This window comes from Temnothorax nylanderi, unplaced genomic scaffold (assembly GCF_030848795.1).
Source record: "Temnothorax nylanderi isolate EJ_2023f unplaced genomic scaffold, tnyl_v1.0 TNYL_tig0036_pilon, whole genome shotgun sequence".
Taxonomy (NCBI): Eukaryota; Metazoa; Arthropoda; class Insecta; order Hymenoptera; family Formicidae; genus Temnothorax; species Temnothorax nylanderi.
The window spans coordinates 203,164-224,723 of record NW_027249098.1 but is presented as its reverse complement, the minus strand read 5'-3'; the positions used below and the strand labels follow the sequence as shown (position 1 = coordinate 224,723).

General features: G+C 46.0%; 1 protein-coding gene across 1 annotated transcript in view; it reads left to right on the top strand.

Moving 5' to 3' along the window:
* The window catches only part of LOC139771145 (uncharacterized), a 54,991-nt gene extending 33,638 nt beyond the window's left edge, over positions 1–21,353 (top strand). The window contains exons 4-6 of the mRNA XM_071703677.1: positions 1,601–1,768; positions 2,159–2,235; positions 18,319–21,353. Of these exons, the coding sequence (XP_071559778.1) occupies positions 1,601–1,768; positions 2,159–2,235; positions 18,319–18,814 (741 nt within the window). The 3' untranslated portion in view covers positions 18,815–21,353. The remainder of the gene's footprint in view (positions 1–1,600; positions 1,769–2,158; positions 2,236–18,318) is intronic.
* Positions 21,354–21,560: the final 207 nt, after the last annotated feature.

Genomic DNA, 21,560 nt, shown 5'->3' with positions numbered 1-21,560 from the left:
AGCCGTTAAGTCTCAACAGTTGCGGTACCGCAGCCGCCTCCATATTTCATATTAGCGATAATATATAAGTCCGGCTACCGTCGCACTCTCCCTTTCCCCTCACGTCTTTTTCTCACTCTCGCGCGCTCGGCCTTCCGTCCGTCCATCCGTTCGGGTTCGTCGCGAGAGGCCCCGCTTCTCGGTCTCTAGGATCATTCCCGATGTATGCTAACGAGCCCGTCCGACCGGCTCGATTTCGGTAATTAGCGGCCCCGCCGTCCGTCGTCTCGGGGTCTATTGAATTCACATCTGTTTCCGAAAGTGTATTTATACGAATGCGCGTACAAGCGATACGGTATACGAATCTCTTCTAATTTTATGATTCCTCTTTACGCCGCGTAATTTACTCGAGAGCGTAATTTGGATATTCTCACGGCTTACAAGATACGAGTATATCGCGTTTTATCTTCAATGTCTAATTAGACTCTCTCTCTCTCTCTCTCTCTCTCTCTCTCTCTCTCTCTCTCTCTCTCTCTCTCTCTCTCTCTCTCTCTCTCTCTCTCTCTCTCTCTCCCTCTCTCTCTCTCTCTCTCTCAGGAGTTAATTTTAATCCGAACCATTCCCCGATTCTAATCACCTTGTACGTCTCGTCGCGCGGATCGTCCCCGAGAAACGGCAAAGGCGGAGGCAAAGGCGGGACGCGATGCGCGTGCGGTTGCTCGCGCGTTACATGATACCGTCGCGGGGAATTTGTTTCGTCGCGCCACATTGTTTCGGACAGGAAATCGATACGGAACTTCGCCCCGGCCGTAGCGCCGCCCGTTACCTACGGTATCTACCTGCGACAAAGCGTCTCTCTGGGAAGTAGGATTCCCGCCTGAAACTTTAACCCACCTATCTGCGCGACTTCTCCAAGTGATAACACGTCATATGAGTCTCGAGGTATTCGGGGAAAAACTTGCGCAATAACGGAGACACCATCGCTATCCATTCTTATTTGTTTCATTTGAGAATTAAGGGATTCCGAATCGGGTTTTGCGATAACGAGACGGATAAAATGGTTGCTCTCGCTTAATTTGGAGTAGACCTTGCGGCAGAAACTTAGCCAAACGAATTTCCGTTAAGCCGAGCGAATCGGCTTAAAATTCGGTAGCGACTACTACGTTGCTATATGTTATTTTCTCTCGGCCTCTATATTTATTATCTTTCGTATCCATTAGGAAGATTACACTATGGACCGCTGTGACCCATTTCTAGAAACGTAAAAGTCAAGCGAGTAAGATAGAGGCGTTCTACCTTCAGCTGATAATCTACTTGCGATAACTGGAGCCAGCGTTCCATCTTGGAATATATTAACGCGCAATTAAGTATAGAGACACATAGGCTAAATAATTACCCAGTAACTTACGGATAAACGGCGACTTAAGGCGCGCGTTCGCACGGAGCGTCGTTGCCGATCGAGGTGATAATCGTATTTTATTGTTATTGGGGGGATATCGCGATACACACCGCGCAATCCCGCTCGTGGAATTCATTATGAGAAGGCGCGAAATCAATTTTTCGCGCTTAATCCCGTCGCGAGGAGCGATAATCGAACGGCGGATCTTGTTCGTTGTTGCAGATCGTACTGAACTCGATGCACAAGTATCAGCCGAGGATACACTTGGTCCGCTGTCGACACACCGACGACAGCGGCTCGCAAATCACCGACCTCCAGAAGGAGGAGCACAAGACGTTTATCTTTCCGGAGGCCATTTTCACCGCCGTCACGGCGTATCAGAATCAGCTGGTGAGTCCAGACGTCTCGTCGAATAACAGTCGATTATACAGTGTAGCCGGGTAGTGTTAACTCTCGACAAGCGGACGATTCGAGAAGACCGGTGAATATCCGCATCGTGAGATTGACGCCATGACTTTCAGCACGGGGAGTTATAGTTCTTCAGGCCTTCAATTTTTTTCATTAAGAAGCGAGATCTTCAAGTTCATCGCATTAGACAGAAGTACAATCTTCCTTTATTTTCTATTTATTAAAAAATTTTTAACGATTATTAGACGATGTTTAAATAATAAATGTTTTTTTTTCTTTTAATATAAAATCTTTTTCTCTCCGCAGTTGTACTATTTAAACAATTTATAAGAAAAATATATCAGACTTAATGGAATAATATGTTTCTTGCAGATAACGAGATTGAAGATCGATAGTAATCCGTTCGCCAAGGGTTTTAGAGACTCGTCAAGACTCACTGACTTCGACCGGTAAGTTAGCTCACGAGGAAAACGTGACAGTAATATTTTCTTGGATATCTACTTAAAATCGAGATCGAAAAGGTATTAAGGATTTTCGGCTTGAAATTCGCGCCCTCATATCAGTAACTAATCGAATAATAATTATAAAACTCGATTAAAATATGCCTCAGCTGGCTAGGAGCTAATCTATCTGCGCCGCTCCGTCTCTCCTCGCCGGGGAGTTCCAAACCGCTCGCGCTCGGTCCCGGCGAACGCTTTTCTGCATAGCGGTGTAACGAGCAATCATAGCGTCCATTTATAACGGCCGGACGTTGATCGAGCGGCCGCTAAATTAAAACCTATATTTTCGAATGAAATATCTATAACTCCCGTGTCGGCACGGCGCCGACGTCCTACTGGAAGGGGTTAATTAAAACGCGATTAGAGTGTCAGCGTATACGTCATCCGGCCGACGATTTCCTATGATTTCTTCTCACGCGAATCACCTCCCCGGGCCCAGGAACGGATTAATTGCCCTCGAAAAGAGCGCTCGGATGAAATTGCGAGATCGAATGACGATATGGTTCTCCGACATGCGATAAAGACTGATTATCGGACGGCTCTTAAAAATCGCTGTCCGATCGAAGTTTCTCCTTTTCATTTCCTTTGATATCTTCCTAACATTAAACGCCCGGCGTTTCAACTAGCATTCCGCCATTTTACATTTCCGGGACGGGTTTTTGCGCGACCATCCGGCTCGCTTCTTGCATCGCGCGCCGTTCGCATCGCGAGGATCCGACCTATCGACACGCGGCTCTCCTCTCGATCGTGGCGTCACGGACGATCATTACATCCCATTAGAACGTCGGCACCTTAATCGCGCGCCGCGCCAGCTAAATTATCGCTTAGATCTCTCACGTTCGAGGCGGAAATTTACAACAACGTTAAATGCCGAGGCATGCGAGATCAGCCGCCGAAATGGGCGCGCACACGCGGCCGATTTCGAATTATCCGCGATCATCTATCTGCATGAATGACGACGCACCTGCCCGGCCGTGCATTCCTTCTCTCTTTCTCCCCTTTCCGCGTTTACGGCTACGAGGTGGATACACGCATGACGGAGAAAAATATATATATTTATGTATATACGAATGTGTGTATATTCCTTATGTTCAACGCCGCCGTCATCGCGAGATCATCTTTGATGCCGACATTACGCCGCCGTTGTTAACCGGTGACTGTACGATTAATCGATTATCAATGTTGTTCGCCCGTCATATCGTGCCTGCATAATAAAGAACATTTTATTTTTTGTTTGATGTAATTTGTTCGTATTTCAACAAGATATTCGCCATTCGGACTTTTTGATGACAGAATTCAAACAGATGTGAGAAATCACTGATATTATTCACAAAGGAATCAATTTGGGCTTTATCGATCTTAAAAAGTGAGATTTATTGTTCTAAACTAAAGAGGTCCTACATCCAATGGATGTATGAATATAAATTGCAGAAAACATAAGACAAAGATAGATAAAACGTAACTTAGAAAGTCAAGGGATTCCAAAAATTTTTGAAACTAATTTCGACATACAATTTTAATTGGAAGTGTAACTTAGAGATAGAACGTTAAAACAAATTAGCATGGATAATCAATTAATTTTACGTATCTCTCTTCATATTGTTATAAACTACGCCATCGTATCAAGATCGAGAATTTTACGTTCGACTTTCAGGCTTTTCGCTGGCAGCCTCACCGTTTAAAAATTGATTAGCCCGCTCCGAAAGAAGGTAGGGGCTTCGGTCGCGGGATCTCGGATTCGGTACCATATTTTACGAAAAACCGTCTGGTGCTCTCGCACCGCCCACCGATCCTCAGAAATATATTAAGGAACGCGGCGCGCGTTAAGCGAGGCAGGACTCTCGTCACGCCTCTTCCAATTTGCACGTGATCGCAGCTGGGCCGCTCGGATGCCGCGCTTTCACGAAAAACTCCCGGTTCGGAAGAGGGCACCTATCTTCCCGCGCGCGAGATCGTTTCGCGATTAATTAAGCTCATATTTCAGAACGCCGCCGCTCGTAACTCGCGCAATTAATGCGACCGTGTTTTTTCGGTCCCCCGAAAAATCCGCGACATGAAACTCGGCCAGACACGACCGCGCTAATGACCCTCTCGATCGGCACCGAAAACCTTAACGGCGCATTTAAGTGTTGCGATTACCGCCTCATTACGATCGGATAAACAATTTAATTGCGTTTCGCCTCTCGCGGAGCAGGTGTCTCACGACAGGTACGCGAACGGTCTCGCGATCGCTAAAACGATGAGAGAAGAATAAACAAAAAAAATGAGAGCGCGCCCGAGAAAGGGTGGAGCAAGAAAAAAAGAAAGAAAAAAAGATACACAATTTATATTAAAGACCAACCAAGACCAACTTAATTCCCGGAGAACATGCACGATGCTTCGGATAACACAGATAAACTTAAATAGAATAATTTTGAATGTAAATTTCTCCGTACGTGAAGCCTTAATTTTCAGTTATTAATTCTCTCCTGTATCCTAAGGATACAGGATAACGTTTATTAAATCTTGGAGGCTTAATTCTGAATTTATGTATTCTGAACAAAGGACGAAACCTAAATTCTTGCGATTTTCAACCGTCAACTCTAAAACTGTAAACTCTGAAGTCTGAGGCTCCTATCTCTCGACTCTTACCTTGTCGCGTGAACGACGTACTTCCGTCACAAATGCATAGTCAAATAGACGCGACATTAAGCGAGCATTAACCTAACGCAGACAATCTCTCCAAGAATTGCGCGACAAAGTTTATTCGAGATTAAACAGCAGAAGGAGCGGAAGAGAGCGAGGTAACGGAGAAGGAGCCTGGAAACACGGGCGAGAAACGAGAAGCTCGCATTAGGGAGGGAAGAGACGACTTTATTGGGTGTCCGTTATCGATTCGCGGACACGCCGTATATACGGGTCGATTTGCATAAAAACCTTGCATCGCGAGGCTCCGAGAAATCGCCGCGAGTCGACGCCGTTAACAATTTAGTGGGCGTTGCTCGCGTCGATGCGCGCTCCGGCTACCGGCGTGTCGTTCTTACTTATTAAATGAAGCCGAACGGCCCGATAACCGCCTGACCACGAGGAGAAGTCAGTCCGCGGCGCGAAGAGGCGATCGACCGAGAAAAACCTACGAGCCGACGGCCAGCGGCGAGAGAAGAGGGGTCCAGGACGCGCGCGGGGTGCACCGGACGAGAGGGAACGACGATAAAAGTAACGCGGCTTTTAATTACGGACCGATTTCAGCACCGTCGTCCCGCTGCGCGCCCTTGGAGCGAATATTATTAAAGCGATGCCCTTCTCCCGGGTGCCGCGTTTATTGTCAAGTATGCGCATCGGATTATCGTCTCGCGCACATCCTTTTTGCTCGCGTCTCCCCGACCGATCCTGCGCGCTCCGCGCGCTTCTACTGCATCGCGCCCCGTCGCCGTCGCCGCGCCGCGCCGCGCCGGGCCGGCGAGGTCGGTCGTTAAAAAATTAAGTCGCGCGAGCGCGTCCGGCAAAAACACGCGAACTTCTCGTTTACGATTATTAATAGCCGAAGCGCGCGATCTTCCCACTCGCGAACCAGCGTGCTCGCCGCTCGGACGATCTGCGCGTGGCGCGCAGAAGGAAGTTCCCCGTGATGGATCGAGCCGTACGTGCGATATTTTCATGTACGAGTGCTACCGCCCTGGGCGTATATCAAAGCGAATTTATGCCGCTTCTCTATTAAAAGGAGTCGTGCGTGGGAAGTGCGGCGGAAAACGCGGGTCCAAGGATCGCAGGATGCAAACACCCGGAGGTCGCGATAAATTTATGATAATGGCCTTCGGACTCCGTGAATGCTAAAATCCTTGGTCTGTCTCTAAGATCTCTAGATCACGAGTGTTTAAGGGTCAGTATTTTTCTATCAGTTATTCTCGGGTTTTAAGGGGCTCGTGCTTTTGAACTTTGCGGACACAAAGGATCTGCTTTTCGCCATATCCTCGGATTGAAGCGATAGAAGTGTGATATTACTGTGTTTTTCGATATTTACATCCCCAAATTTTTTCATTTTCTAATACATAATCATCTAATTTTATTTAATAAAATTTATTATTCAAAAATCAGCAGTAATAGCAATAATTATATAATAATCTGCAGATGATGGACAATCGTGAGATTTTTGAACGGTTTTACAATTGATATGTTTGTGCACGCACGTAGCTTCGTTCCATCGGAGCGATTTCACGGCGAATCAAATAACAACGAGCAGCGTGTGCATTTTAATGACTCTGCATCTCGGTTGCACGGGCATGATCTCGCCCCGGAATCACTGCCACACCACGATCCTCCCCAAATCAGCACCTGCCTAACAGGCAGCCGCCTAAATCCCGCACCGTCATTCTAAGACTCGTCCGTTGACTCGTCCGTTATCTCGAGCTCTCGAAAAGTCGATCGGCTTGTCTCGCTTTGCATTCCGGCATCGGTGAAGAGAATACATCCGCCATCGGAGTCGTTAAGCTCCACCGCTATCGAAAATTATACGCCTCCTCCTTCCCCCCTTCGTTTTTCGAAATTGCTGCACGTGGAAACGTCCCCGTAAAACTCGCTCGAGATAGACTACCGTGGGACTCTGTTGCCGATAAAATCTTCTAGGGTCACCAACACTATCCGACGATAACGCCGTCGCTCTTGGCGCTGGGTGTGCCCGCTTGGGATCCTAACTTTGTTGGTTCAGCAATGCTTCGTAGCTGGTACTAGCATGCGCATAGCTGATCAGAAATTATCGATAGGCGAAAATCATTCCGGACGGTCGGGTTATCGCGGAACTAATTTGAGCCACGGTGGTTCGATGCGGGTTCTTTATCAGTTTCATACACCCTCGCCTTACTATTCTCCAGCAATGTTTGCTGATAAACATTTATTTGTGCAAAGACATAAGAGTTTAGAAATTCGAAATTAATTGTGCGATTCTGTTTAGCGACATATACATATTAAAAGAATAAAAACTATATTTGAAAAAGTAGTAATTTGTACGTATCAGCACGAAGCCTTTTAAACGCGGTAATTTATAAATGTATTTTTCAGCTTTGGGTATAAAGCAGGCCGTACGTGAATAAAGCCGTCGTCCAATAATCTATGAATCCCTCCTGGGATTATGTATATCTAGAAGATATACGAGTATTAGGAATATTTAGCGATCTATGGATCGAGGTGATTCAACTAAAGTGATTTACATTTCCCTAACTACACATTCGATGAATGTAAAAATTCCTGGGGCACACAAGCGATATTCTCATCAAATCGCGAGATGTAATGCGCCATATATTAACGCAATACAATAACGCGTTGCCAGGAACGTTAGCGATTTACAAATCTATAGGCGGATACAGTGAAAATAATTTCGATAGGCTTAACAGTTTCGCAGGTCGCGTTCGGAGTGTCGAAGGAAGAGGAATTACAAGGCCGAAAGTTACCGGAGTAATATTATGGAGTAATGAAGCTTGTACTGGAATACTAAAGTGTATTAAATTTTGCAGATAGTCTCACAGATAGACGACTGTCCGATCTTTCTATAGTCAAAGTCAATGACCATATAAAATACGAAGAATACTCCGAATTAAAAATTAATCAAATTTTAATAGTTATAGCCATGGATAATAGGTGGAAAATCATAAATGATTCTTTTGGAGTAACTACTAGTCACTAATTACTGGTCTCATTATCATCAACCTTTATACATCCACTCCTTGATCATAGGTCTCTCTTATAAGGTAGCATGGAGATATTCCTCTTTTATCATAACGTTATAAATTGGAGAAGATACACGTAGCAGTTGCCAGTTGCTATGTGTGGACCAACGGCTTAACGTCTCTTCCGAAAAACGGAGTCCAGTTTCTCCGGAGTCCTCTCCGTTGCTGTGATTCACACTCGCTTAAAGTTATCCGTGAATTTTGGCAGTCATGTTCTTAAGGGCAAGGCAATATTGACAATAGAGAAGAAAATGTCGACGTGTAACGAACTAGTTTTAGATAACTACAGACTTTAGACTTAATATAGGTGACGTGACAGACTATTCTACTGGAGAAAGCTTAAGAAAAACTATTGATAATCATAATAATAACTTTGGCAGTAAATTCACCATTACTCTACCAAGCGTGGATAGTGCATCTCGTTAATTTCTCGTGTGGGGGGTGCAGCTTGGAATTTTAATATTCCTGTGGTCAGGTGGACTCGCGCAAACCCGATTTCTCGCGGTTTCTGGCGCTCTTACCCAAGCGCAAAAGTTATCGAGAGATTCTCGCGTTCTCCATCAGCCGATGACACCGGCCGTTGCCGCGCTCGCTCCAGATAAGCACGTACGGCCGCGAAGATCGAGAAGGCCGGACCCCTCCGCCTCGACGAGGAACGCCGGCAGTCGCCTTCTACGTTAGCCGTACACGGATGCGCCGCTCCGGCGGCGTCCGGAGTTAATGAGAGAGCGGCCGTACGGAGCAATACGGCGCATGCACCCGCCCACTTCACGCCGGCGCTGATAGATAGATGCCCCTCCGGCTCCTCTTTCTTTCACTCCCTCTTTCCCTTTTCTCTGCCTTCCCTTCTCGCGCCGTGTGTTCGGCCTTCTCCTCGCGTACGTGTTCGCGGCACCGCCGTCAATGTCGTGAAAACATCAGCACGGGCAGCCGAGGATCGCGGAACCGCGGCTGCCCGTGCGAAAGCGCGATGGCGGCTGAGAGGCGCCGCTTCGCGGTACAGATTGATGGTCTGGGTCTAGGTAAAGTCGTTAAGGTCTGCGGCGAAAGTAAGCTCCAAAGTTGCGCAGTGTTGTACGGTGTTGCTTGGAATGATGATATTTAAATCGCTTCGATGTACTCACATTCGAAAAAACCCTAAATGCATTGTTCGATTCTTTTTCCTATTCATACTTTTTGGACAGAATTATTGTGGAAAATGTTATTTAGCATTCTAACAAAATACGTTTTCTTCAAAATAGGGAATCCTGCGTTAAGATATGCTGAATGTTGTGAAATTTTTGGCCAAACTCGGAAACCTAGCAGCTCTAAACATGAATGTAGATCAGTTAATATTTTTTATTTTTGATTATTTGTTATAGCTTGCTCATTGCATCTAGGAGATATGCCTTCGCCAGCGCATCTCGTATATTTCGATCGTTACTCACGCGCAGTTCCGCACCAGTCGCAGTCTCGGCCCGGTCGTTTGGGCTCGCGGCTCGTCGTGGAAGCGTCTCAAAGAAAGAAACGGGTGGTAACGTAGGAGAAAGAGAGCGATTCCACGTTCCTCCGGTTCCGGAGGGCAAGAGGAGGGACAGGGCATTCATCTATATTAGCTTCGAGAGCGGACGGCCTGTCATTACCGCTGCCGCTCTGGCCCTCTTCCCCCTCTTCCTCTCCTCTCGAAGTCTCTCTATCTTTTCCGTCTCGCTCGGCCTACCTCTTCTTCGTAGCTCGCACCTTCCCTCCGTCTTTCTTTCTTTTTCTCTCTCTCTCTCTTTCTTTCTCTCTTTCTCCTCCACTTGGACACAACTACCAGCATCAACCCTCAACGCAGACACCTCCGACCGATACCGCCAGTCTCCTTGCTGGCCCATTAGCGGGCCGCATTATCAAAGTGCCAGAGGGAGACGGACAGAGCAAGTCGCGGGGCACGGCGACGGACAAGGATGAAGAAGGCTCCGCAGAAGAAGAGGTAGAAGAACGAAGAGGAAGGAGTTGGAGGGGAGGAAGACACAGGAGATGGAGAGGCAGCATCAGTGGCCGTGGCTGCTACGGAGCTAATAACCGCCGTTTAAAACGCAAAAACAAAGGTCTCGCCGTGCATCATCGGGGCTTTAGGCCCCGACCGAGGATACCCGCGGGAAGAAGAAAGAGGGACGGCGGGAGGAGGCGGAGCAGAGAGAGAGAAGGTTCCGACTCGCACACATTCGCACACACACACACACACACACATACGCGCGCATGCATACACGCCGTATCGGCCGACTATCCGAGGCGTCAGGGTCATTACCGGATCATTACCTACCATACCTACTGTGCGACGACGATGATGGCCCGAGCTTGCGAGCACCACCGATAGACCCCCTCGCGCACATACACACGTACGTAGATCCCCGTAACACGTATCCACATTTCCACTCACATCTAGAGCTCCGACTCGTCGGGCGTTAACGTCTCGTACCTTTTCTGCGCGCGGGCTCGCTCGTGTACATGCGTATACGCGCGTGTGGGTGTGCGGCGCACTCGCGCACTCGCACACTCGCTCCTTCGACGGTGCGGCGGTGATCGCGCGTCGGCCCGCTCGGCGGCAGCCGGGTAAATTACAGGCTCGACCGTATTTTGTGTTGTCTTGTTGTTTTTCAACGCGCCGAAAGGAAATGAGCGAGCAAACGCGTCACGCCACCCCGAACCTGCTAATTTCTATTCATATTTTATGGCTATTAATTTCTTCGCTGTTACACTCGCTCTCTACCCGTTTGCTCCCCCCTTCGCCCGCTCTTCTCTACCGTTCTCTCTCTCTCTCTCTCTTTTTTATCTTCGACCCTCTCCGGTACCGTTCTCCTTTTCTGCAATTCTTTTCTTTGCCTCTCCCCAATTCGCGTTTGTGCCCTAACTCTCGCCTCCTCCTGCTCCTCCTCTTTAGTGTCTCTTTCTGCCGGCTTCTGTCCCCGCTTCTTCTTTCCTTTACACCTTTCTTCCCCTCTTTTTCATCTACCTTCTAATATTCTCCCTTAACAGCATTCCATGTCGAAGGAAGTATCCACGAGACTTCTTCGCACTTCTTTCTCCCCGTCGGTTTCTTCCTTCGTCGAAGTCTTCACGCGATATGTCGCTCGCAGAGACATCCAGTACGCCCGTGAGCCGTCCTTTTTCTTTTTCGTGGGTTTCACGGCTTTTCGTCTCTCTTCGTGTTCCGCCATCACGAAATCTCCGTCCTGAGCGACGACAGCTCGCTCGCTGTTGGTACTGTGAGAGGAGTTGTGTTAGCCATAAATCTCTCAATAATTCCAATGTAGCTTCCTCATTTCTTTTCTTTTTTTTTCTCTGAATTTAATCAACCTTCTTTTCGTAGACATCGACCCACGAGCTTAAATGATCTCCACACATATTATTAGGAAACTTTTTTAGACATTATAGATTATAGCCGCCTACTGATTGATATTTCCTCGCTTTAAAAAAACACCCTTAAAAAAGTTAATATTATGGTCAGAAAAATGAAATTTTGATTAATCTTCTTAAACTTTTAGATACATGGGTGTAAAATCGCTACCGAGTCTTGTAATTAAAAATATATTTATAAGAGAAGCAGCTACTTTTTATTAAATCATGCTAGGGCACTGGTGAAACTTTCAGTTTCGGATTAGAATGAACATTATCTATTCGATTATATTTGGAATATTGTCGTTTGTTCATCTTCAGCTGGTTTTTTGGAATCGTAGTATCACCAGAATGGCGAGGCATTCCACGAGAGAGTCTTGATAGTCCCTGTGCATGTGGGATGCGTGCGAGAGGAACCGAGATGAGCCAAACCGCAGCATTCGATGAATTACCTTCGGCCATCAGCGGGGTGTAACCTATTATTATCTACCACTTACCTAATGCCCTGTGTCAGCCCCGGGGTAGACGGAGAATAACAGGCTCTCTCCATTCGACGGAATTCCCCGCGCTTTAATATCGCAGGCTATTTCACGTCGCCTGAGCGCGCCGCGCGCGATTTTGGGGAATTTATCGACTAGGTGTCAAAAAGATGATCAATTAAGGGAAACCTTGAAATATCGAGCAGCACGAAGTACCGCGTAAGTTAATTTTGTCATCAAATTAAGATCAGATACGTTCTTATTATTGAACTTTAAGGAAGATTTGAAGAGATGTGTAGGTGATTCGCATTGCGTTATATAACCAGTGCCAAAAGCTAAGAATTAAATTTCATCGCACCGCGCATTTGAGTTCGTTGAAAATCGAGACCTGATTTTAATTCGACACTATACCTGCGTAACTAACCGAGGATCTTTTCGTGCGCGATATAATCACCGGTAGCGATTCCCGGCAATTAACATCGGCGGCGGTCACCAGTGCGTATAAGTGATTGCATTCTTATGCCGGCCGGCCATAATTTTATTATTTGCGCGCTCACGGAGCGAGCATGCAGATATTATGTGCGAATTATTAGTGTAAACGCGCAAACTCGCAGCCGAGACGAGGAGAGAGGCGCGGCCCGCGTGTGGATCGCTAATTAAATTACGTCGAGGCTCTATCACGCGATAGAGCGACGCAAAAGACGAGAAGTAAGGACGGCTTCTCGTCTATACCTAGACGTCGTTCTGCGCGATGATCAGAGACTTCGGAGACTAAGGAGGCTCGCGTGAGAAAGAACGGCGGATTTCGTTTCCCGAAAAGGGCCCCTCCGACGACGGTGCTGAAAAAAGGGCTCCGAGAAATTACGGGACATTAAGCCACGCGAGAATATACCATATTTCCTTGTCAGAGCGGCTTCGGGGAACGAGGAACAGATACATTCGAAAATTACGGATGTGGCTATTAACCGCTAAAAGCCGTCACGATGCCGTCAGTTTTACTCCAATTAACCCTCCACGGATCAATTCCTTTTTTTCTTTTCCCTCCCGATAAGAGAAGTGGACGCAACACACACGCGATTACACATAAAAAACTGTTCTTATTACTGGCTACGTCCAGGAAGTGTTTTTTTCCTCAATTATAGCTGTCGGCTAGCTTATCCAATTTTAATACTAGTGCGATTGTGCGAGCCAATTAAAGATGAGAGGAATCCACCAGGTATATTAACTTAATTATATAATTCGAAGTCTACATTTTCGAAGGAGTTCTTTGGAAATTAAAAATTTTATGTATCCAGTTTCGCCTGATTAAATTTTCTTAGCCAATAATTTTTCAATGAAAGACAAGAAATTTATATTTGATGATCATGGCGAAGATAGTTATTGTAAAATTCAGCTATCATGAAGAGAATAAAGATTTTACATTTTTCAAGCTAAGCAGTACAGTCTATAATCGTACACTTTTTGAAGAATAATTGGAGATTTATTTAATGCTTGTTTTGCCATCGAGTTTGCGAAAGGGCAAATGGTCTCTCTCTCTCACTCTTGTAATAGATTTAATTTGTCCGAACGCTGTGACGGCGCGGTTGGAAAAAAATTCGAGTCGACTATGCCGGATGATTTTTTTCTTATTTATAGACTGGTCTCTCTCTCTCTCTCTCTCTCTGTCCTGGACAGCGGCACTCGAGGGGTGTAGCCGCGAGAACGTCATGGACATTTTAATGGGTAACGGCGGTGGCCTCTAATTAGAACGTTTCGACCGTAACCGCGCCATTACGGGGGAAAACGCAGACTCGTCAGATCGATGAGGAATATTTATCGCGGTGTAACAATTACGGGAGCCCTGGCATAGCGCGAATAGTAATAGGCGGCCGGCCCCGGAGGCCGCTCTCTCGCCCGGCGAACGACTGTAATTAGGGCTTTTATTGTCTGTACATAAGGAAGCTTTATGAAAACATTAAGGATATAATTCAAGGCCGGGGAGAGGCGCAGCGCGCTAGCACACTCCGCCGTGAATTGCAGCCTGGGCCTTAATGCACAGGAGACCCGTGTTGCTAGCGCGCTGCGTCATTTCCGTTTTGCGTATGCCACGCACACGAACACGCGACGGCGTGAGCCCCCACTTGTGTGCGAGACGGTGACTGCCTACCTGTTCCTCTCCGCGTACGAACGATGTAATTTGATTCCTCGACTTTTCTGCGAGCTCCATGTGATTAAGCTATTTTCGAAGCTAAGAGAGATAGCGCGCCGCTGGCGAACGATGAGGATGGTAGCGCGCGTAACGTCTTCCGCGCCCTGGATTTACATCCCCTATCTTTACTCATCCGACACTTCTGAAACTGTAACTTTATTCTGAAACGAGCATCGCTAGTTTTTCCTTATTACAGTTACAACTATCAAGAAGTATTACTCATATATCAAGATACAGAACTTTCAAATGAGCCGTGATATTATGTACACATGTACATTGCACGTAATTTTTTAATACACATTTAAATCACGAGACTGTCGACTGCCTTGCGGAGTCCCTGACACTTACGTTTGAGATCTCCAAGCTGCGCTCGCGTAATCGCGATCGAGATCCACGTTCGGGATCCGCCTAAATCACCGGCTCGCTCGCCCCGCCCTACCCTCCTCCACGCGATCCTTGCTATCCGCGAGATCTCGGATCACGATCGATCCGGGCGGATCGATACACGAGGCAAGTACCCGGGCAAGTACCCGCGGAACTCGGCTAATAGAGTTCGGGCCCTTGACAGCGATATTTCACGAGAACGAGAAGAGGAATGGCCGCGGACGGACGCGCCGGTGTGTGGTCCGGCACGTCCGAGTGGACGGCGATTAGCCCCAGGCCCCCCCTAATCCCTCCCTCGCTCCCCCGTCGCCGGTTTCACCCTCCGGGGCCAAGCTCCTTCCTCTTCCACGCAGCCTCTTCCTCTTTCCCGCTCGAAGCTTACTCTCATGCATCCATGTACCATCGCGTGCATACGCGCGTGCGTTTGTGTGTATTGTGCGTGTACGTGTGCGTTATGTGGTGCGAGGGTGTGTGTGTATACGTACGCTCGTGCGCCTCCTCGGGTGTCGTGTTACGTGCTAAGCGGTACGGCCGAACGGTAACCGAGACGCGGACTGCACACCGGACCCATTGTTCCCGAGGCCTCCCTACCGTCCCTCCGCCTGCTCCTGCAGTCACCGCGTTCCCTTGTCCACCCCCGTTCACGTTCGTCAAGCTCCTCGGACTGGCTCGCGAATGGGTCTTTTGGCTCGAGTCGATTTGCCCTTCGTCGTCTCGATTCGATCGGGTATCAATACTGCACGCGATATAGAATATTACCGGCACCGGATATGAATGACTGTTACCGCTGCATTTTACGCACGGCGATTTTTTGGATCGACTTTTTGCAACATAACGTTAAGATAAAGGCGCTTTTGAATCATATGTAATGTAACTTTTGATAGTAATCGTTTTTGCTTAATTATTCACTCAAGAATTAAGTATGTGTTATAGTTCATAATATTTTAGCCACTTAATATCTTCAGAAAATTTCCGAGAAAGTTATTTCGAATTTTTTAACTTCGCCTCACACATCTAAATAATAGATACACACAGAGAATCCTAAGAAAGATACAGAATAGTTAAAGATCTTGCTGGAATCATTGCGATTGAGTCCCTCCTGGCAGATCTCATTTCTCGCAATTCTCTTTATTTTTCGAGTCTCGCGCAGTCACGGTGGTTTTGTCTCGCCCTCACACCACGCGGTTTTACGACTTTACGAGTCGGGGCTCTCGTCGTCGACGTGCCGGCTGGCAACTACCGAACGAAGGCTGACCCTTCTCTCCTTGACTGGGTGTCGCCCGGCCTGGTGACCCCCAGGGTAACTAGACCCGCGAGAGTCAGCCCCCCCCCCCCCGACTCTCTGGGTCCATGGAGACAAAATCATTACGGGTGCCGGTCGGGATTGAATTGTACGGTCCCGACGACGTCGGTCGCGCGAGATGATGAAGTGCTTTGTCGCGCCGAACGTTCCACGAACGACGATTATTCGACGTAACAGGTTAACCAACAATTTTCTACGAAAAACGCTAATCTTTCTTCTACTATTTTCTGCGATATAATGATTTTTCTGTCGAAATAATAATCTTTTTGTCGGGGTTTTTTTTTTTTGGCGCACGTTTGCAAATCGTAAATAGATTTTATGACTATTTCTTACAACGACAGAAAGCTTATATTTTTACGAGACCGCGGATTGAAGACACGGCCTGAAGTTCCAGGGGTGGGAAATAAATATGTTCTCCGGAACCTTTTTATTATGCACGCCCCTAAATTATTTCATGCACGAAATGCTGAGTTATCGAACGCCAGTTACGAAAGGCGTCTTCGGATATCTCGACGGCTGCCGGTTCGCGGAACTGCAGATGATCGATAAGAGGTATCATTCGTGGCCGGCCCATGCTCAAATTATCCGGCAGGATACTGGTATCAAGTTGTCTCTCAACCACTTGACTTCCGAGAAGCGCGAAGAACCGGCAGCCATCCATCGACGCTGCCTTCGTCTTGAGAGATCTGAAGATCTTAAGATCAAGTAGATAGCGAAACTCGGGGCAAATCATCAAATCTGGAAGGATGTTGAAAATACGCAGAACGAACATCCTTCCTTGCTGTTTAATAGACGTGGGTTTTAATTTTAACAGGAAGAAAACGACACGCTTTGTCTATATCTTCTCTAAATAAAATATTGGTTAAGTTAGATTGCTAGAAACTGACCTCCTCGACGTTAGACATTCATGGGAATTGGTTCACTCTCTTTTATAACTCTTCTAAAATTATTAAGATATATTACTGAATTATTCTTCATTCATAACCAGTGTCTGATCTCAATACTAAAAATTACGTGATCCGAGAGGAAAAATGTAGAAGAGTGCCTCCTTAAATTCTACGGATTTATACTAGCTGAAAAGAAGATAGTTAAAGAATGTCATAGTCAATTAAGAAATCAAACGAGTGTAAAATTAAAGTAACGAAGCGGATTATTGGTTTGAAATTTGCTAATCGAACAAAATGAACGTCTCGACCTACCTAGCGTCAAACCAATTCGACACGTTCGCTTTAAATGGCGGAAAACGACTGAGACACTCCTTCAGGCCACATCGAGAATCCATCAAGCATTCTGATTCGCTCCTACGGCCTTTGCGCAATCGGTCTTACCTCGCTGGGCTTGAAATCGAAAGCAATTACGAAGCGCCGCCTCGGATTCGCGATATCGTAATGAAGCCTTAATAATTGAGATAGACCGGCCGATAATCGGCGTGTCCCTACACGCCGCTCCCGCGCGTAATCACGAAAGTAGGAAGTGACTCGCCGTGATTCCGCGCAATGAGACTTGGTCGTTAATTATCGTCGGCGTGAAGGGAAAGAGAGAGAGAGAGAGAGAGGGAGAGAGAGCGGGAAAGAGGAAGAAAGAAATACAGAATGACCCTCTCGCCGTTCGCGACGCGTTTTCATCCGTGATCGGCCAATAATCCACTCGTTAGCGTTTCTGCCGCGCGATAGTAACGAAGCAACGAAGGCGCGTCCGCGCACAATCGCGCGTAATTAACCCTAATTAAGCCCGTGTCTAACGCACGAAATCATCCATCACGTTTGTTGCTTTGGGGGAGAAAGAGGTTCTTGCGAACGTCGTTCCCCGCTCTCTCCCCCTCCCACATCTCGCGCGTACGTCTCTCTATGAGAGAAAAGCTCGTCTTAATTACCCGCCATTCTCTCTCTGTCTTGTCTCTCTGTCGACTATGCGTCCGTAAAGGAATCTCATTGATTTACTCCCTTTTAAGTGCTATTAATGCCGATAACGTCGATCGATTAATCAGCCGGCGAGGGCCGGCCTCTCTCGCCTTAAGAACGGACGATTTTATCTCGCTCTGTCTCGCGTACCCGCGGCTTCAGACGATTTATTTGCTCGCCCGGCGCGATCTTTGCCGTTTCGGTCGATTCGCCGCGTGCAGGATCGCGACCTCTCGGTCGCACGATTGCGCGGCCCCTAGTTCGATTCCTCGTCTAATCCCAATGCCGAGCGGACGCCGATTCCCAGACGACTTGTGTGCCAGATTTAAAACAAGTCTTTTACCTGACTGTCTACTCGATTATTCCGTTAATATTATTAATGACACGAGGTGATTTCTCTCTCTTGCTTAATATCTTCGGCATCAAAATTACATTATTACGACTTGAACATTACATCCATAAGTACTGCGATTCGTAATGTATATTTTAAAAAGAGAGAGAGAGAGAGATAATATCTGACAATGAGTCCGATAATGCACATAATAGGCATACGTTATGAGACCTATACCAAACTAAAATAAATCTAAAGAAAATCTTCTCTACTTGCGATCCAAAATTAGGAAACGAAGACAGAATTAAGAGATCCGCCTTATATTTCGAATGCACTTGTCATCCATCTATTCCGTACGCTGACGATTCTTATCCTTTATTATTTCAGAGATCCTATGGAGCTTATGGAGCAGCAATTGGTGAGATGCGGGGTACCCTCGGTAAGAATCTACGAGCACCTCGCTATGCCGTCGCCGCTTATGGTGGCCGCGGCCGCGGCCGCGACGCTGGGCGCTCAGCAGCAACAGCAGCCGTCCGCGCAGCAGCAGCAACATCATCAGCAGTCCGCGCAACAGCAGCAACCGCACGAGAACGGCGGACACGCGTTACCACCCTGGTTGTCGCCGGCGTCAACGGCGCTCTTGTACGGCAGGGGTGCTGCCGGCTCGCCGTCGCCCTATTCCACCGCCGCCGTCGCGGCCACCTCCGCCGGCTTCTCGTATCCGACGACGCTGTCGTGGCACTGGACACCACCACCACCCCCCGTCACGATGATCTCGCGACGGTCCTCGCCCACCACCGCGACCAGCCTGAGGTACGTGCCCTATCCACCGACGGCCAGCACATCCCCGCCGCTACGGACACGCCCGTCCTCCCCCAATTAGCGATCCCCGCTAGCACCGACGACACCGCGACTGCGGCATCATCGTTCCTCCTCCCTCTCTCTGTGATCGCGGAACCAACACCGACATCGGAACTGGAACCGGAATTGTTCCAACACGTTTCTATATATCGCCAGGGGCATGACGGAGCGCGCACATGCATACAATTTATCGTCGTCGATAATCGCGTGTGGCGATATGGAAGTAAGTAGCATCTCGTTGCACTTTTGTTGTAGCGATAAACGAATAAGGAATTCGGGATGAAATCGGAAAATAATAATCAAATTATTCGCGGCCGTAAATAGGATACATAAACATTGAATTGTGCAATTGATAACAAACCGTTACAAATGTAGCTTTATGAGTCTTTATTATTGTTCTTCAAGTTGGCTGGAAAATCAAGTTTATTTGCCATCTCGAAGAAATTATTTTCCAAATATTATTCTTATAGAATAATATTTCTTTCTCTCTGAAAGACGTCAACCTTATTAATTTAATTAAATTATTTCATAACAACATACATCAGTGACAACTATATTATAACTATTTCAAAGTTCAATTTTTAATCTTTCAGAGTTTTGTTAATTATTGTATTATGCATGTAATTATTATATATTAAGACAAGAAATGTAGATTGAATATGTGTATTTATTACTTGAACATAATGTGTTTGGCATAAATGTACCTTTTTTGTTAATTAATAATTTTTAATTAATAATTTTGTTAATTAAAAATTATCACTATTAGTATTATTATGTTATAATATATTATTATAATTTTATTATGTTGTGTTTATTAATAATATATTAATAATTATATTAAAAATTTCGTTAATAATAAATGAATGAATATTATTTATACATTTTTAGACCAAACTCTTTTCTGGAGTAGAGCCAGGAATATTAGCTTCAAGCCCATGATTTTTCTCACATCTTCATGATATTACTTAGTTCCATATCGTATACGTACAAGAGAGCAACGGAGAACGATGAGTCGTAATGCGTCGCTTGCGACTGCGAGTTTAAGCGTGTTCTTAACATTCATGTTTCCCCTTAACATCCGGGTGCGACCAAAGAACTATCCCTAGCGCCCAGTGTGTTAATCGCGGACCGTCTGTGTGTATAACGCATAGATATTTATATAATATAATATATAAATGTAATTCTGTGTATACATGTCGTTCCATTAATATTATTCGCGGGGCGAACGTATTGGCAACGGCCGTTGAAACTCCGTACACGGATTATCCGAATACGCGAAATACCAGGTATCCTAAGAACTTACAGAACTGGACATGTGCGAGAGTTTGCATATATTCATTCATCTCAAATTTCTAAAGATCCGAAAAGTTATATCCGGATGTTTGAATATTCAGGATACAACGGAATCATACATTGATAGCGAATTCGGGCACTTGCACTGGTGCGCAAGGCTTGTTTATAATCTGTTCTTATATTTAAGATCGTTTAAATACGCGTTTAAAAACTTTGTAGCTAATAAAACAATCTGTATGGATACTGTATAGATCATTTTACTGAGAAGAAGCTAAGAAGTATTTCATAAAGTATTTAAGATGATCTGTAAATATAAGAATTGATTAAGAACAAGCCTTAGTACGCACTCAGTGTGCGCTAGTGCAAGCGCCCGAATTCGCTATGAGATACCCAAAGATCTAAAGGAGATGTATGGGATTCAAGCATTCAGATACTCGAGGTTGAGGTAACGAATTGTTGTGGTGATGTGATGTGATGGAGAGGAGTATGGTTGATGTAAGGTGATGAGATAGGGTAATGATTTATTGTGGTGGTGTGATGTGATGAAGAACGGTATGATTTATGTAAGGTGATGAGATGTATCCCCAAAAATACCATCTGCGACTCGTAGAGAGTCTCTCTACGAGTCGCAGATGGTATTTTTGGGGATACTTCTCTCGGATAATGACTCCACGAGTATGAGCCCAATTCGATTCTTGGTGGTAGCGTCGATCGGCCGATGAGGGCAATGAGTATTTTTCGGCTGGCGAGAAAGCGCGTTTGCCTAATTAGTATGGTGCCAGGCTGCCATCTTAGTAGGGGCACTATAGGAGAATCGAATTCCTTCGCAAGTCAATGTTATCGTAAATCTCGACGTCTCGCTGTGAACGGTTTAACGGTAGGACATGTCTCGCCCCGTGTCCGCGTAATATCTCATCGTAGAGATTTGCGAGTATCAGAGAGGATCAGGGAGTATCTTTGTATTTTAGTTATCGATCTCGATTTGTAAATAATTCCGCGCTCATTAGAACAAACAAGTATCTGTTGTAACGTGATGATTACGTGTATATGTATGTATGCATGCTAACTATGTAAATGCGAGCGAGTGTGAAATCGTGCGTGAAAGAGAAAATGATTCGACGTAACTGTATTATATACCGCGATAGTATTAATGCGCATCTTGTCACAGGATGGTGCAATTTGTACATAAAGGAACTTCTATGATAGCAAGTAGTTCAGCGCCATATTTCCTCGATGTAGCACGACGAAAATAAATGAATTTTCATTAATCTATCCGATTATTCAATCGCCTGTACCTTTTGCGTTTCCTTATTAACCTTCTTCCTTTATTATTTATATTCTTTGTATTTTCTCGTTTATAAATAAATTATTTATCGTTATTTGAAAAATGTCTAATTGAGATTATACACTTTCTTTTGACTCAAACCCTAATCAACATTATCCTTAAAATATCATTATAAAAAAATCGATATAAG